This window comes from Zeus faber, assembly GCF_960531495.2.
Source record: "Zeus faber genome assembly, chromosome: 8".
Classification (NCBI taxonomy): domain Eukaryota; kingdom Metazoa; phylum Chordata; class Actinopteri; order Zeiformes; family Zeidae; genus Zeus; species Zeus faber.
The window spans coordinates 20,347,576-20,366,368 of record NC_137195.1 but is presented as its reverse complement, the minus strand read 5'-3'; the positions used below and the strand labels follow the sequence as shown (position 1 = coordinate 20,366,368).

General features: G+C 42.6%; 1 protein-coding gene across 8 annotated transcripts in view; it reads left to right on the top strand.

The window, feature by feature from the left end:
• Nucleotides 1-18,793, top strand: part of LOC307233973 (plectin-like) — a 113,602-nt gene that overhangs the window by 56,426 nt on the left and 38,383 nt on the right. For 7 of the 8 annotated variants that reach the window (XM_080005483.1, XM_080005482.1, XM_080005481.1 and 4 more), the window contains exon 2: nucleotides 18,367-18,428. In XM_080005483.1, the coding sequence (XP_079861609.1) occupies nucleotides 18,367-18,428 (62 nt within the window). Of the gene's footprint in view, nucleotides 1-3,097; nucleotides 3,148-18,366; nucleotides 18,429-18,793 lie in introns of those variants that run through there. The other variant, XM_080005484.1, reaches the window with a different exon arrangement.

The following is an 18,793-nucleotide window of genomic DNA, read 5'->3' as shown; positions in this document are numbered from 1 at the left end:
GTGTTAGTGATTAAGATGATGACTCCCAAATGAAATGAGACGCAATGGATATTTGGAAATCACGCCCTAAAATAAACCAAACTGAAAAGTTCTGCAGTTTGATCAAATATGTTTCTGTCTTTTCATACACATATATATATATATATATATATATATATATATATATATATGGAATCTCAATTCACATTTTGCAGATGGATCATAGGAGGGCCTGCTCAGATTCAAGTTTGAAGTTGGGATTTCATTTGGACTGTTGATTGTTCTATCTGTCACGGCCACTGTCATATCCTGACCGATGACCAATGTATTAACCAACCCACTGCTGACATCTGCTGACCATTAGTGGCCATTGTCATTTTACAAACGTACCTCAGCAAATCCTGCGTATTTTGACATAGAGTGGATCCCGAATTCTACTTCGCACAGCGGTCTGATTGAGACGTCTTCTTCAGTGTGGTCATTATAGTCAGTGGATTATTTAAGGTATGTTGGACGATTCCATTGCTCTCTGCAGAATCCGTTCGTCTACCTTTGTCCTGCTCTGATCTCTCTTTCCCAGTCCCTCTAGCTGTCTTATACGTCAGTCAGGAATACTTCAGTGGAATACAGTTATTTGTACAATGAATGTGGCTATGGCGCCATTTACAATCTGCCCACACGGCACTGAGGCCAATTAGACGTTTTATTCCAGACGTGCCATTTAGTCTTCCTCTGTGTTTGCCTCCCTGCAAAGTTTTCCCACTGCATTTTTGTGATTCATAAAATGAACAGCTCTTCCATTTTGGTCTCTTTCATTACAGTCACACTTGATTCTGGTGCCACGCATGAGTCACTCACTCGGGATAGCCCTTCAAATCTGAGGGTCTAGATCACATGCCTGACCTTTCCTACTGTGGAAAAAAAAGGGAAAAGAAGTGGACGTCTGCACAGTGCACAGGCTCCCGCTAACTGTCAATAGACTTTGTTGTGGCCTGGCGGATCGGCGCTGGCACTACTATGTAGCTGACGTCTCTGTTTTGCCCACATTCATTTTATTAAACTGAGCAGCCTGACCGCCTGTAAAATCACATCAACTGAGCTTCCTGACCGCCTGTAAAATCACATCTAACTGAGCTGCCTGACCGCCTGTAAAAATCACATCTAACATCTAACAAATGTTAAATGAGACCCAATCGCTGAGCAAACAGCATAGTACACAGTGTTGAGAAACAGAACATGAACAGCTCTCATGATCCAGTTGTGTATTCGTTTCCAACCTGATACTATCAGTCGCCAGTTTCGGCTGCCTAGTTGGCCAATGGAGAGGGGGATTTTCTGGAACCAGATTTAATGGCCGTCTTAACATACGAGTAGAGGCTGGCAGGGTGATCTGGTGTGGCTGCATTACTTACTTTACTGGGACCCTTTACTGGGACAAGCTCACAGATCAATACACATATGTCTTGTATTGAGGATTTGGCCCGGACGGCTGTGTTTCAATGTGCTGTACTATTTCCCATGGTACTCACTGAATGCCGGTCCTCTAGTGACTTACTGCAGTGGCTTTGTGGTTATAAATGGTGGATATATCCACTCTTTACGGTAGATTTTGAAGGGAGTATGTGGAGTAGTTTACGCTCGGATTGCACATAATCCGAACTCACATGCAACTCAAGAGACAATACCCTGTGCTCAACATCTAGAAAGTCGTTGACCTTTCCATTGACCAACCCATGAGGTTTACTCCAACGTCCACACACACACACATGTAGGGATGAGTTTTACATCACACTGTCTTTGCAGATTAGCTTTCCGGTGAGAAACTGAGACTAGAAGACGAGGAGCTTTTCGTTCTCCGGCCCCCAGGTTCCAAATACTCTCTGGTCTGTAAGCGAGCGTTGGGGGCTGCAGCGTTCAGGGAGTTCAGCGGTTCAGAAAGACACAGCGGTCCGTCAGCATGGCACGTCTCTGTAAACATCTGAAAAGCTCCCACATAGGGGGTCCCATTATAGCCACTGGGATTTGATCTGGAATATTCCACAGTAGTGTCCCAACATTTCATCTGAGAGGTAAAATCCCAAAGTGCTACTCCCCAGACTCTCATGTGGACAAAATTACTGTATCAACTTGTCATCGGCACATTTGCCAATGCCATATGTATTAGTTTAAATATAGACTATATTTAGAGAGCGCCCTACATCGCTGGACTCCAAAAAGCGATGGGAGATCAGTATTAAGGGAGGCCCGGACCGTTGAACATGCATAACTCTCCAGCAATCCATCTGTCACTAAAACCTGAGTGCAATCATCGGAATCTAACCAATTTCCTTTTGTATTCTTTGCCACCAAGGTAGAGTAGTATCAATTTTGCAACTATTCATTTGGTCTAACAATAGTAGTATTGTTTTGGGTAGTCTTATCATCAATTGTGTCCAATGCTACTCCCAGTGAACCCCAAAATGCTACTCCCAATTACTCACAATCCCATTAAATGGTCATGTAAAGAATGACCATTACCCTCTATCCAGAGCAAGTAGGCGCTTGACAGGATTATGGCCAAATGATGGCTCATTTTGTCCATCATGTCTCACCCCTACCAGGGAGGGCTCATTTGGATCGCATCGTTTTCTTGTTTTTTTTGTCACAGGCCCAGACCTGTGACTCAATCCGTCCAAAAGAGCAACCCTCCGTCATCCCAGCCAGAGACTGATTGAGAAAGAGATAGACGTAGAGCGGCTGTAGGTGCATCTCTAGGGGGCGAGCGCAGTCAGTTGGCCACCGCAGTGATTCCATCAGTTCCCAGCTGATCCTCTCGGCTCTGCGGAGATATTTTTAGCCCCACAAGCCTATCCCTTAGGTCACCCACCCCACTCCGAGTCCCCTCTCAGCCCGTGGCATGGCGTGCGTCCCCCCCCCCCCCCCCGTCCCCACTCCCCTCCCTTGACTAATTGTGAGACCACCGAAGAGAGCGCAGGCTGACGATTCCAAGCAGCAGGCATGGGCTGTCAAACTCCAACTGGGGGAGAACCGAGGCAGTAGAAACAAGAGCGCACAAACTGGAGCCTCTTCCCTTCCTTCCTTCCTACATTCCCCCTTCCATCTCTCCCAATCGTTTGCTTCTCCTGTCTTCTCCTCTCCATCCTGTCTCGTAGATGAAGATCATACCCGGTAGGTTTGAGAGTGGAATAACCGTCGTCATTAATGTTCCAACCCTCGCAGCTGCCTTGCCCGTCGGTATGTCCGTCTGCCATTCCCTCTGTCCGTATGTTTTTGGCAAACGCTTCGTGTGAAATGTTGTTCTCCTTCCCAGTGCGCTGAACCGCAACCTACGGCTACCAAAGCACGTATTCTAGTCCGTTTTTAACCTGTTCACCATGCGTCCGGCTCGGATTACCAATAATGTTGGCTCACCTTTGTTACCTTTTATTTATTCTTGTGTGTGTTTTAGCTGGGTGTGGAGGGGTGGGGCAGGCAGGGAGGGGGTGACTGACCCCTATGTCAACCAAGTATCACACCAACAGTCTAACATCTAATGGACAAACGTGTAACTTATAGAACGATTATTTTACTCAAAAATCAAGCTGTGTGTGTGTGTGTGTGTGTGTGTGTGTGTGTGTGTGTGTGTGTGTGTGTGTGTGTGTGTGTGTGTGTGTGTGTGTGTGTGTGTGTGTGTGTGTGTGTGTGTACTTATTTATAATCCCTCCGGTTCAATGTGAAAACTGATAATAGATATTGTTGATATATTATTGAATTGTACTTTATTTGATTTGACAGTCAGTTGTTTACTACATACAGACGTTGATACAACTACCTGGCTACTTCAATATGGCACTGATATTCCGGACCTTTGCTTGAGGAAATGTAACTGGACCTCTTTGAGTTGTAATTGAATACCCCTGGTATACAGTATGGCATAGTAAGAACTTGAGTTCAAATGAAGTAAAACGTTTGGATTGTGTACAGCCCTGGTTTAACAAATGAAAAAAACAAGAGTTCTTACCAATGGCCTCACTGACCAGCTCGCTCAAGAGCTGAATATGTCAGTGGAAGTATGACAGGCAGTGACCCAGTATATATACTGGTCGAAACCTGTGACTATGGCAGGGTCATTTGTCCCAGGACTGAAACTCGGGTGTAACCTTTCCCACTAATGCCAAATGCCAGATGTTAGCAGGTGTTACTGGGTTTTTGGTGCAGTGGGAAAGCGGTATCAGAGAGAGAAAGCAGGAGGCTGGAGTGCCAGTGCCAAGGATACCAGCTCATTGTCACAGTAACAAGTAAACCGTGTGTGTGTGTGTGTGTGTGTGTGTGTGTGTGTGTGTGTGTGTGTGTGTGTGCACCCGTGTGCGTGTGTGTGCGTTCACCATGCCTTTGTGTCTGTCTGGGCTATTTCAGTTCTCTGTTAAGCGGTGGCCACCTGTTATTGTTTCAAATCACATCTCGCTCCATGTGTGAGACCAGCTGGGCTGTGCCTATCTATTAGTTCTATTGTAAATGAGCAGTTTGAATAACTTTTGGGACTAACTGTGTGTATTGTGTTAGATAAGACGATAACACTTTACTTTAACCTCTGGGATAAAGCAGAGTCTACAGAGAATACAATAGTATAATCATATATATATACAGTATATATATATATATATATATATATATATATATATATATATATATATATATATATATATATATAAATTAAAATACATTATCATATTACAATTTTATAAATATAATAAAATATTCTAATATATAGTAAATCATATTAATTTTAAAAATATAAAAAGTGTAAAACAATCCTTTTAGACATGGACTTGACACTTTATAGTATAAAGTACAGTACAAAGTATAATAACACATAACACTTTACTTTAACCTCTGGGATGAAGCAGAGTCTACAGAGAATACAGTAGTATAAATATATATACATATGATATTAAAACTAAAATACATTATTTTATAAAAATTTTATTATAATATATAATAAATCATATTAAATTGAAAATGTGTAAAGTGTAAATAAATCATTTTAGACAAAATTTTCCATTCTTTCTCCGGGCTTGGTTTGGGGGTGGAAGGAATTCCAAAATGAGTTCAATCCTTATTTGTAGTAATAAAATGTAGTGACTGTGGAATTCCAGTAAATATCTTCACCACCCAGCGTCCTTGTAACGTCCAGCCCCTCTACTTCCTGCCCCACCCATACCAGCCTTGCTCTCCCTCCACCTCCTCACCCCCACCCGCACCACGTTGTCCCACCTGTCACCGCCGTCAAAGACTGCCCCTCTTTTTTTTTTTTTCTCTTCTTTTTTTTTTTTTTTTCTCACACTTGTCTCGGCCCTAATGCCGGCTATACCAAGCGGACGCTCGCTTCCCGTCCTGGTGATTTTGGGCCACATAGTGACTCTGATCGCAGTGTGGTGCTTGAGAACGCGCAGGAAGGAAGGTAGGACGGCTGGAGGACCTCAGAGGTGGGCAAAATTGCAGAGAAGAAATGTTCGGAGGAGCTGAGCGCTGGAGGAGTTGGTTGGCTGTATCTGTTCTCTCTCTCTCTATCTGTAATTACTGATGGGTTGTGTTTTAGTATTGTGCAACACATAATGGCATGTCTTGTGTTGTGGTGGTTAGCAGGCGGGAGCATGTGGGTGTCATCTGCTTGTTCAACTAACGCACAAGTGACTATTAGTTTGCATTATTAATTCTGTCAATCCCTATGTGCATCATTTGTATGTGTGTTTATCACTTCACATATCCATGCCCTTTTGATATTTATCCGGCTTCAACTTGACCATGTCTTGGCCCTGGGAAGGTGCCACCGGGTATTTCCAACGTGCCAATACCACGTTGTCACTTGGAGACAGAAGCGCTGGCCTCATCTCTGCAGCGTCAACAGGGATTAGAGATCATTACAGAGTCATTAGGCATAAGACGGTCACTCCATTGGTCTCGCGTTGCAGGCGCTCGTGCAAACCTGAAGAGTGACGATCCGACACAGCCCAACGCTCAGACGGGGTTTTAAGAAACGCACCTCAACTCCAATCGACTCTTGATCGACCTCCCCAGGTGCAAATAAAGTCCTACCAAGACTTCCGTCCGGAGATGGTGTTAGTTTAGTGCACCGATTTACTTTAACAGCCAAACCTCAAACTGACAGATGCAGAAGGTGAATCTGCATGTGGGACAGTTCATCAAAGGGCAACAATTTGACGTTGTTGACAGCCCGTAAGTATCAGTCACATGATGTCCCAAATCATCAGCTACCACAAAGGCTTTGAAGTATTGTTGAAGGATATTTTTAGCTTTCCATGAACACTGGGTCCTTCTGACATGGCTGCCAAAATCATATTGAAGCTGTATGTATTCTGTTTGTGCTCTCTTTTTTGTCATATTTCGTACACCCTCAAAGGCTTAACCATTTGGCAGTGGTTTGCGTGCAGCACTGATAGTACTGAATCAGGCCTGTTGGGAGTTATTTGGTCTTAGTTGTCCCCTTTCGTTGGCCCCCAGTCTGCACGATGACTGCGACGATCCCTTTCTTTTGTCCTACTGCAGCTCTTCAGCCAGAGACATTGCTCGTTCCAATAACAGATAAGAGAGATAAGATAAACCTTTATTAGTCCCACAACGGGGAAATTTACAAAAATGGATCAGGCTGTAGAGATTTCCTCTGATGGGTAGTGTTAGTGTGAAAGTGGGAACACTGGTTCCGGCCGCTCTGCTCTGACCCCACTGAAATCGTGTTTGTTGAAAGGTCAGGAGGAAAGGGGTGTATCCGAGTAAATCTGTAAACACCCCTGCTCACGTGGCGCTGCGTGCATGGCTCGGCATTCCCTCTGGGAATCACGGCTTCTTCTTATGTGAGCTTTGTTCTTCTCCCTTGTCAGAGGTGCCTTTATTCAGCACCCTGGGCTTTTTGCCTGCCCGTCCTGGATAGTACAATAACGACCCAGGTAAAGTTTTTGTTTTTTTTTCAAATGTGTATCTAGATTTCGAGGCAGTTGATGGGACGTTAGGTTGCTTTGCATAATTCGTTGGTGAAGAATTCCCATAACTGGTGTTATTGCTCGGGGCATAACGTCTTGAACAGGTGTATGGCATCCCCAGTAGCTCCGTGTTGAAACCTCTGACACTTTCCTTCATCGGTGGGGGTGAGAGCAGCGAATGTGCCATGTCAACAGCACATTGCCAGCAAAGTTCAACTTCCTATTTGACATATAAGAGGCCATTATTCCCAATCTGCAACGCATGCCGCTAACTAGAAGAAGATGACGTCTGACAATTACAGGGGCTTGGGTGGACTTCTGTAGATAAGGATCCGAGTTTGGGTTCGTTTTATGGCCCGTTCATGGAAACCTTGTGTGACTCAGGAACCAACCTTGACCTCTGCCATGGTTGGTCTCCACAAGACATCCAGAACCCACATGCCTTCAAACAAATTCAACATTGTGTTACTTGTTTATATGTTAAAAGTTCCTGAAGATCCATATATGAAACATCCAGATCCCCTTCCCCACCCTAGCTGTAATTGGTACACATTGGTGAGAACGTCATAGAAAGATGGAGCTTCTTGGGAAAGAAAGACGGCAGACCATGACACAAGAGGAAGAAAAATCAGAGCTGTGCAGTCCGTCATAGAGGAGTGTATTTATGACTATCACCGGGGCCACAGAAACATCCGGCCTTTTTTCCTCTGGAGTATATTTATACCTCTCGTGACACTCCTCTCAGCACTCCTCGGTACCCCTCTCATTCCACAGTATACAATAACATCAGCACTGTTTACTCAGAGATGTTAAAGTACCCCATGGAGTATGTTAATGGTCGTTGATTGTGTTTGGATAGGGCCATTGAAAGACTGTCTTTGGAAATGTATGGCACGCCACTGTTTCCCTTGAGGAGAAGAAAGACAAAAGAAAAAGAAAGATGTCCCACTCTCATAAATTTATGAAGGCTTTGGGGACTTCTCAGGAGACAAAGGTTCGTAGGCGCCTCCAAAAGGGACCACATCTCTCGCTACCGTCTCACTGTATAACTTCATTCTGGCGGGACGAGTCTTAGGATCGTGTGACGAGATCAGGGAGCGCTATCTGTGTCGCTCCGGGGACAGAGGTCAGGCCTGCGAAAGGAGACCGGCACGCTTAAGTCACTGTGCCTTTTAAATCTTACCTAGGATTCGTTGAGCTGTGACCTCCCATGAATCCCTTTCACCCCTAAGTTGACACTGGTGACATCATGGGCAGATGTCAGCCTTTAAATCAGCAGTCATAATAAAATCATCGAAAAGCAGTCATAAAATTACAAGAATTACAAGTTAATTGAGAAAGTTGATTCACCGCCTTTTAATCGATGTGACTTCAGGATGCCAATGAAAAGATTCACAAGTGGGCTCCGTAAACTCCTTAATCGCGACAGATAATATATGAGTGGGTCTGAAATAGCTGATTTCTGACTACAGTATTATTGTGATAGGGGAAAGACAACTGGAATAATACCCACCTAAACATATAGCATGAGAATTTCATTTGCATTCAAATGAATGGAGTGGGGCTGAGTTTTAATCTCACTTTTCCATCCTATTGCAAGTACTTTCTTGTTTTTTTCGGGGTCCTCTGGCTGTCAGCTGCCACAGTTTGTCTCTCGGGGGGTGGAGGGGGGGGTGCATTCGGGTGTGCGTCTCAAAAGAGTCCCGCATGGTCGCAGAGCCTGGAGTAATGGCAGCGAGAAGAGCCAGAGAGCCCACTGCCCAGGGGCTGATATGCAGAGTTTGTCAACGCTACCTGACCTGCGAGCGAGGGGAATTTTTTAAACGGATGAAACATGGAGAAAGGAGCAGAGATCTGTGCGATAGAATGTGCTGTACAGGTGAGTGCAGGCGGCAGCGCTGGGATGGACCACTATAAGAAAAATAATTGTGAATATTCATTTACTGGTCATTTTACTACTGCAATAGAGGGGTTTGAAGAATGGCTGATGGATCATCTATTTTAATATAAATGAAACACTGGATGGAGATTGACAACTTGAAGGCAGTCTTTTTAGTGTGACATGGATTCTAATGAACCAATCAGACGACAGAAAGGAAAACGCTCAACTAAATACAGTATGAGGATAAACAAAGATGTGTTATATAAATTATACTGCTGTTTTATATGGCTAGATATTTTATTTTATTATATATGTAAATAGTTAACTATCAATTTTTAACCAAGCTTTTAAGGTGTGAACTTGTGAATCTTATCAAACTTTTCGTGAGTTATGATCCATTCTATTGATAGATATGTATATAATATACTAATGATATCTTAATGACCTACATTTTTATATAATTGCATTCAATATTTTATTTTAACTTAAACGTTCATTTCTTAGATGGTAAAGCACCTGGCACCATTTTCTGTCTTTGAATGTGTTGAAAAAGAAATGCCTTTAGAAATCATATAAATCCCTGAGAAAGACATAAAAGAACGATACTGTCACGCAAATGAAATGAAAATAACCAGCATTACCAGGGGAAAAGGCTGGGTAATAGCTCCCTTTAAAATCCCTTCAGTGTCTCAGCGTCTGGTTCACATTGTCTTTCCACTCTCTTTATCTTGATTCATTCACCTACTGTAAGCCTCAAACGGGTGAAAGCCTTTAATGTGCTGCTGAGATGAGACAGATGAGACACACACACACACACGCATACGCACACACACACACACACACACACACACACACACACACACACACACACACACACACACACATTATTCAACGCTATAATTAATCAGCATTTGACAGAAATCCCCCATGTTAAAATCTCTTAGAATTATTTAAATATATTTATTTCTATGCATTTATCATCAAAGTATATCAAATGTGTATTTGTATAAAAAATGACATTTGTCTGTTTGATTATTTATTTATTTATTCACACATTCAGTCATGTACTTATTTATCTCATTCATCGAAATCCTCTCCTGCTGGAAAAGCCACGTGGTCCTGGTTGCGCGTTGGCGCCACCTCGTGGCTATGAAGTTCAATTCCGTGGTTTAACCTCGTCCGGGGGTTCCCAAGACACGGTCCCTTAGCGGCCCTGGGATGAATCATAGGGGGTCCGCAGCAAAATTAGTATTTTATACACATATATATATATATACATACACGTATATACTCCTCTACTATATATATGCTCTGTATATGTATGTGTGTATATATATATATATATATATATGTGTGTGTGTGTGTGTGTGTGTGTGTGTGTGTGTGTGTGTGTGTGTGTGTGTGTGTGTGTGTGTATGTGTGTGTGTATAATTTTTTTTACTTCAACAGACAAAAAGTGGCAAATCTCATAGTTGAGTAAATATATTTTGTGAAAAAATTTTTTTTAAAGAAAATGTAAAATAATTGTATATAAAATTGTCTTATTATAAAATAAATAAAAAAAATTAACAAAATATATTTGATTTACGACACTCAAAATTAGTTGTGAAATTAGCCACTTTTGTCAGTTTGTTTTTTGGGCTTTTTTTCTACCAATGGGGCCTCGCCATCTAAAACTTTTGGGAACCCCTATACTATTGGAAACATGGTCGTGTGGTGAGAAGGTGATGTGTTCATGTGCACATCTTGGTCAGCCATGGGGAATCTCCAGCAGCTCAGCTTCTATAAATACAACATGAGTAAAAATCACTCCGCTTAGTGCATGTTGTGGGATGCTGCCTAGCAACAAACTTTTCAGTTCCCCCTTTACTCACATTTCCACAGGAAATGGCAAGTATTCCATATGGGATTTACGATCCATGAGCCGTTACCGAGTCAGTGGAATACATTTAAATATTTATCTTTTCCTTTAATCCAGAAAAAAAAAATGTAAAAAGGTAAACTGTAAAATTGTATATAATTCTTAAAACGTTTCCGCTCAAGCACTATTTTTCAGTTGGCTTTTATAAAAATAAACACAGAAAGTAGGAATTTTCCTCTGAACATCTGACAGTGCAGATTAGGGGAGTTGATTATTGTATAACATGTCTAGTCTCATGTGTAATTCACTGTTGTCACCATTAGAGGGAGACATTCGTCCTCACCTACTCCTATCAAACTATATTATTGCATTGAACATCGCCATACCACTTAAGATGTGGGACTTTCCACAGTGGGGTGGGCTTCTGTCTCTTAGTTTCCGGCTAAACTTAAACCCCTCCCAGCTGTCAAGGTTAAATCCGGAGTCTTGTTGAGTCTGGGGTTAAATCGGTTTCGCTGCCTCATCGTCCGATCTAAATCAGAATGCGGGCGACCTAAAGTCAGCTGCTGGGCTTCTTTGGGAGATCTATTTGGGGGATAACGCCGAACAGTGCACCATGATAAGATAAGATAACGCTTTATTAATCCCCAGGGGGAAATTCCAGTTAGCCATGCTTGCGATCCAGCGACGCCCCAGCGTGGTGCAGAGTGGTTCAATGAAATGATTTTTAGAGGTTCTCGCCTCGCTTTTCTGCGATCGCAGAGGTATAAGTGTTTTCCTTTCCCCCATTAGAGAGAGAGAGAGAGAGAGAGAGAGAGAGAGAGAGAGAGAGAGAGAGAGAGAGAGAGAGGTGGGGGAGAGAAGAGGTGGAAGGGCGAGGTGCGATCAGGGTGTGTCGATGACTGTTAAGTTTTTATTATACATTCCATTCTGTTCGGGGCGAGACTTCACTCGCTCTCACCTGAAACGACAAGACAAAAAGAGGAAGAGAGAGATAGAGAGATTGATAGACGAAAGAGGGATAGATGGAGAGAGACATGGGGGGGGGAGTGGTAACCTAAACCAACCTAATCTTTTCCTCTTCTTTCTCTCCAGCCCTCCGCCCCTTCTCTTAAGTCTTGGGCGGCTAAGCGCTTCTTTCAAAGACCCACAATTGCTGCGTTCTGTGCATTCCTTCTCTTTCTCTCTCTTAATCTGTTTGCTTTTCCTCGGTGATAGCGTCGCCCGAGAACTTACAAACTGGTTCAAAGCCCCAAAATAGCCGCTGCCCGCGGGGTTTCGCTCCGTCCTTTTGGGGCGCACAAGCAGCTCACATCGACTGAGAATGGACCGATCCTCAGTCGATCTCACCGTCGACCGATGACGGCGTTCTTTAACCCGGAGGATGTAAGGCTCTGGTGCTTTTGCTGATTCCATAGTCGATCCCGCCTAATAGCCCTTGTGCTGGCTCCGTAATAAGCAGACTAAGCAAACCCAGTTTTGGAAGCATGTTGCACGGAAAGTGGCTTTCGTGAGAAGGAATGACACCCCCCCCCCCCCCATTCAGCCACTTGTACGGCTGAGCCAAATCTGCCCTGACAGCTCCAGAAATCGCCTACCTTGAAAGTGGAAGGTTGAAGCGGTGTTGTTTTTAATCTGGGCTATCCTATTTATTTTCTTGTCGGTAAGTCTCCGATAAGGCATTTCTCAATCCATTTTGGTATGCGTTTGCCAAACCCGGCGGCTGTCTTGAGATTTGAGTATGTTGGGCGTGTGTTGCGCTGGGCCTGTGTGAGACAGATATGATTCATGGAATGACTTAATAACGTTCCTGCAGGTTTTTTAAAGTCATTCTTTCACCCCTTTAAGATCTTGTTGTGTTGATTTCTTCTCGCACAAAAGACTCTTTGCCTTTTCGCTCCATCTGGTTTCGATGGAGCCCGTCGGTGGGAGCGCGGTAATAAGCATGCGGGGACCTTAATGATACGTCTCTTTCTCTCTCTCTCTTTTGGAGAAGGGATCGCATGACCAAGATATTCCATATCTCCCGTGTCCCCACTCGCTCCCATGTGTGGGGTTTTTTTTTGGTCCCTGTGTGTGTTGTGTTTATTCCCACTGTGCTTTGGGGGAAACCAGCTCTAGAAGGTGTCTGTACTCATGCCACTGCCACAGAGACGTCATAGTTGGGCAACCCACTTTTTCCCGCTGTGCATTGGGAGTTGACTTACTCTGAGGCTTCTGGAGTAATACCTGCAACCTCCTCTGGAAACATACATTATTATATTTTGTTCTATTCTAATCCAATTCTATATTCTATTATATTCCTTTCTAATCTAGTCTAGCCTATTATAGAAAAATAGATTTTATTCGATCTAGTCTATTTTATTCTATTATTTTCTATTTGTTTCTATTGTATTCCATTGGATTCTATTCAGTTCTATTTTATTATTGATATATTTTGTGGCGTTACACATCCGAACAAATAGGCAACAAAAAAATAAAGTGATAAAAATACAAAATTGGTAAAAAAAAAAAAGAAAAATGGCAATGAGGTGAGATGTCTTTAAGGATGTATCACACATCCCTTAGAATACATCTTATCTCTCTCACCTTCGTCTCATTGTTCAGACCCCCATGACTCCTAGTACAATTTAAACGTCCAAGCAAAGTAACCCTTTTACAGACCTCTTTACAGCACTCTACAGACCACTTTACAGCATCATTGGTGGAGAAAAGTTGTTGTACCACATGACATTTTGTAAGTTATTCTCCCTGTGTAGCTGTGTGATGTTATTCTTAGAATCTGTGGATAAAATGAGATTCCCACTTGACCGCTCCTTAATTCCTTAGCTTGCCTAGACATCTTATCCAACTACAAAGGTGTGTCTCCGGTTTGACACGCACAATCACACGCATGCGCACGCACGCACACACACACGCACACACACACACACACACACACAAACTCTGACACATTAAGCAGTTTCGTGTTTCTACAGGTTGCTCTAATCTCTAAACGCCCAACGAGCAAGACGTTTTGTTTAGATACCCATCAATGTGATGTCAGACAGGGTGTGTGTGTGTGTGTGTGTGTGTGTGTGTGTGTGTGTGTGTGTGTGTGTGTGTGTGTGTGTGTGTGTGTGTGTGTGTGTGTGTGTGTGTGTGTGTGTGTGTGTGTGTGTGTGTGTGTGTGTGGCCACGGGGACCCCCACTGAAAGAAAAAAAATACTTTCAATAGCAGCCTGAGCAACTCTGAGGAACTCCCAGCAAAGTAACTTGTAATAGAAAGTCCTCCTACCTGTATGCCAATGTGCAAATTCCTCTAAATGTCATGAAAATGTCAAAACAGTTTGACTGAGTCAGGTCTAAACAGTGCAAAAGATATAGAACATCAAAGTTGTCTGGAGATACCTTCTCAATTACTTTTTAATTTTTACCATTTAGAAATTATTTATATCTTGTAAAAGTGAAAAATAACCAAGGAAAGGTATCTGCAATAAGGTTAATGATACACAGCAGCCATCGAATATATTTTTTGTCAAGCTGTTAACTCATAGACATTGCAGTTACCCAGGTGTGCGTGTGTGCGTGCGTGCGTGCGTGCATGCGTGTGCAATAAAACCAGTGATAAGCAGAGAGGGACTTTAATGTCGAGGTCATCAATGGGTAAATACGCAATGTAACATTATCACCCTCACCTCGACTTATCTTATCCCGCCATATTCTTTAAGTGTAATGTGTAATATATTTTAATTTTTTTATGAATTGGATTGTTTGAGTATTTCATTCAGTGGGTTACTGGAATGCCTTAGAGTTAATATCAACTCCCTTTAAAACACTGTGCAATATAAAGTAAACTCTGTGTGTGTGTGTGTGTGTGTGTGTGTGTGTGTGTGTGTGTGTGTGTGTGTGTGTGTGTGTGTGTGTGTGTGTGTGTGTGTGTGTGTGGTTGGGGTGTATGGGTGTGTGTGTGTGTGTGTGTGTGTGTGTGTGTGTGTGTGTCTGTGTGTGTGTGTGTGTGTGAGAGACATTTCCACGGGTGGGATTGCACAACCAGATGATTAAGTGAGAGTGCGTTCAAGTTGCCTCTTTGCGAGACACACACACACACACACACACACACACACACACACACACTCACTCACATAAACACACACACGTGTGCGTGCACACACCCTCCTCCTTCCCCCTGTGCACGGTGAGCCGCGTACAGGAAGAGGGTGTGTCCGCGGCCCTGCCCACCACACCGCCATACACATACGCGCGCACACGCACGAGGATAGGCCCAGACACCCATAGCCCGCAGGCACCATTTAATCAGAAAGGGAAGGAGAGAGGAGGGAAGGGGAGGAAGAAAAAGAGAAGGAAGGAAAAGAAAGGCAGAGCTGATCCCAAAAGAGAGAGAGAGAGAGAGAGAGAGAGAGAGAGAGAGAGAGAGAGAGGGGGGAGAGAAGAAATTTGTTGGTTTGTTGAGGTGCTTACTGGAGTGTGTGTGGCCAGAACTGCCACAACCCAGAACCAAGACCAGCAGCAGTACAAGTACAGAGGACTATACCGGAGAGGAACATCGTTTTTTTTTTAGTTTTTTTAAATTTCCTTTCTTCGCTGAAACTCCACTGAGACGATGACCTCTCAGCAGCAGAGGTACAGGAATTTCTCCACCGACAGCTCCGGCCGGGACCGGACGGCCTCGGACGATGGGTACTACCAGGGGATGCTGAAGGCCATGGACGGCCGCAAAGGTAGTACGGACCGGTCCTATACCCTGAAAGGTCTAGTTTTATCCAATCAGAACGTGAAAAGAAGGTTTTGTGCAGGCATTTTCCATCTTCCATTGAGTGTCTGTGGAGTTTTTTAGTTGTTCTCTGTCCAACCCCCTTTCATCCATCATCATCATCCGTAGCATGGACGTTAGAAATTGGGCTTTTGGGGGCTGGATGAGGGGCAGCGCGTTCAAATTGGTGGCTGTGTTGTCATGGTAAAGTTGAGATGTAATACTCGTCATCAAAAAGAGGGTTTTAATAATATCAGAAGTGGTCATTCGTATGGAGACTAGGCATGTCGAAAAGAACACCTAGGCAGGTGCTCTATTTCTAGCTGTTGTGCACAGAATAAGGGGAGGACCTCTTCATAAATTTTCACCTACCCCGGGCTTCCAATATGAAGTTATTACTAGTTATTTGTTATTTCTAAGTTATTGTGCCCCTTCCAAAATTCTAAAATGCGTTGATCAGCTAATTGGGTTCAAGGCATTGAGTGAATGGATAAATGAATTAAAGAATGAAACAAGCCTTGAGTTCTGTTTGTTTGCCTGCACTGAACTCCCATCTGGTTTGTGGTAGTGCCAGCCTTCTTGCACGATTAGCTGCAACCAGACCTTCCTATGAACATTAACAGCAATGCAAACACTTCCCGTTAGCGGATTCTAATCTGTAAGCAGACTAGGTGCCGGGCTGACAGTGTTGTGGGTTCGTAAACTCCACGCCTCTCTCCCTGAAACCTGTTTGTGTTTTTCCTGACATTCACCAAATGCGCTCTTTATTTCTCAAGGGGCGCATAGTCCGCGGTGGCGTGTCGGTGCCGCCGGTGTTGGATGACGCGTCGCGAATGGAAATGAAGCGGCGCTGAATGACCCTAGGGTCAAGGTTCCACTTCCCCTTTGTGTCTCGCAAACAGAAGATGGTGTAAAACCTCCCAGCGTCACCTTTCATCAGTCCCTTCATCCCTTTGGCACGAAGTAAAAAATGCCATGCCAAGTCATGTGCTGAATGAGGGTTTCCCTCCCCTGCTCATTAACGTGAGAGGAGGTCAAAATTCTGGTTGTCATTGTAGGGCGGTTTCCATGGAGACAGGACTGGGCAAAACAGTTGTAAAAGTCCTCACCTGCCTGAGGGGGCGATTCAGGTGTGGCTTCAGGGAGGAGTCTTTTCTGCGAATTCAGCCAATTCGTTCTCCATGATGTCTACTGTACTTTGACTGGCATTTTTTGGGTGTGCCGCATAGGTCAGCGTGTAATTTGAGACTGATAAGGTGCAGAACTATGCTTTGCACTCCATAGTTTATCCCAGAATAAGGTGGAGGCAATAGTCTTTGCAAGCTGAAAAGGAATTTGAAGTTATGGTCCCGCTTGAGATCTTCAGTGTTCAGTGTGCTGACATCACATCACATGACATCAGGTCAGTGTGGAATGGAACTCCCATGGCACTATCCTGTTAATCACTAAATATTCTCAAGTTTTTAGTTATTATGGCCGATAGTAGTTAGTTAGTGATGCCAGACTCGCAAACGATTAATTCGTTGCAAACTCAACTTTTAAATGACCGGGGAGTCGGGAGTCACTCTGTCAAAAGAGTGAATCTTCAACTCACAAACTGGAAATAATTACTGAGGACCAAGTTAAAGTCCAAGGCAAAAAATCATATTGAATGTTACTGTACCGATTTACACTTTGCGTTCCACCAAAATAAATCAATTTGAGTGAATTAAATGATTCTTGGGAGAATTCCATTCACAACTCAGACCAAATGGTCTCTTCTGACTCTCGTTCATCGTGTGTTGAACCAACTGAATCAATGGACGGAGAGTCAGAAAATCAGACGACTCTTTTCACTGAGTGACTCGTCCAGAACAGAATCTCAAAATGGAGTTGAACCTTTCATCACGACAAAAACTTTCCAAGTGGAACTTGCTCTGCTGGAGCTGCTATTTTGTCCGGAATGGATGAATTGGATGCATTACTGTAGTATACAGCGACACGCCTTGTGGGTTTGTTTTGTTTGTTATATTGTTATGTTGTTGAATATCATGAGGTGTGGGATGTTGTCTTAGTGGGTGTGTTTCCCACTTGGATGAGGGTGGAGATGTCTCCCTTTCCGAACAATTGATTATATTCTTATATATGATAATGTTTTATTCACATTTCTTTATTAATCAATTTGTTTTTGTTTTTTCATTACTTTTTAATATATCTTTTATTTTTATTTTTTTTCATTCTATTGTACTTATCTATCATTATTTATTATTGAATGTATTCAATTTATTTTTTATTTATATATATATATATATATATATATATATATATAATTTTGGACCTTTGTTTTTAAGTTAACTTTGTCGGCTGTAAATGCAAAAAATTTAGAAATTGTTCAAACATACTAAAAATTATGTGTTCAGTGTGACATAATGTAAAACAACCAGCAGTTCCTTATTCATTCATATATATATATATATATATATATATATATATATATATATATATATATATATATATACACACACACAGTATATACACACACACACACACACTGTAGGGTTACCTAATCTTCTATAGTGATTAAGTTACTACTCAGAATAAAACATGTTGGGGGGACAAGCCCTTGCAGATAAAACCTTCCCAGACGAAAAGAACATCCTCGGACGGTTAATGTCTCACGATGAGTCAGTCGTCAAGAATGATAAGTTTCTTACCTTGTAGTCCTGTTATTACAGTGTTATAACACAAGTTGTGTTATATCTGTTATCTTGCTATGGTTGCCTTGCTATGGCAGTCATGAATCATTAAACCTTTTCGGGGTTGTTCCACAGCCACCGAATAACTCACAGACCAAACAAACCATTTCCGAAGCTTTCGCTGAGTTTCCTGAGTTTTCTGTCATTTGACCATCTGTTGTTATTATTGTGTTTTGCAGATGAACGGGATCGAGTACAGAAAAAGACCTTCACAAAATGGGTGAACAAGCATTTGATAAAGGTAAGATCTTAACCCTTTGTCTCTTAAAATGTTATTATTATTATTATTATTATTATTATTATGTTTGTTTGTTGTTGTTGTTTTTGTTATAATTATTAAATTAAGAAGGTAAATGATAGAAAACTATTAAATTAAAGAGGCATGTATTGGAATCGGAATACAGGTTTTTCAACTTTCTTCATTAATCCTAATTGATCCTGCAGCTCAGGGCGATGAGTCCAACACTGTTTGATGTGTTAGGGTTTTCGTTAGAAAACCCTGCTCTCTTTAATTTAAGATCCCTCATTTTCGTCGGTATCGGTCAGGTGTGATTTATTGCTTCAAACTCATAATCACCCTTAATATGTAAAGTCACAGTGTGAGGT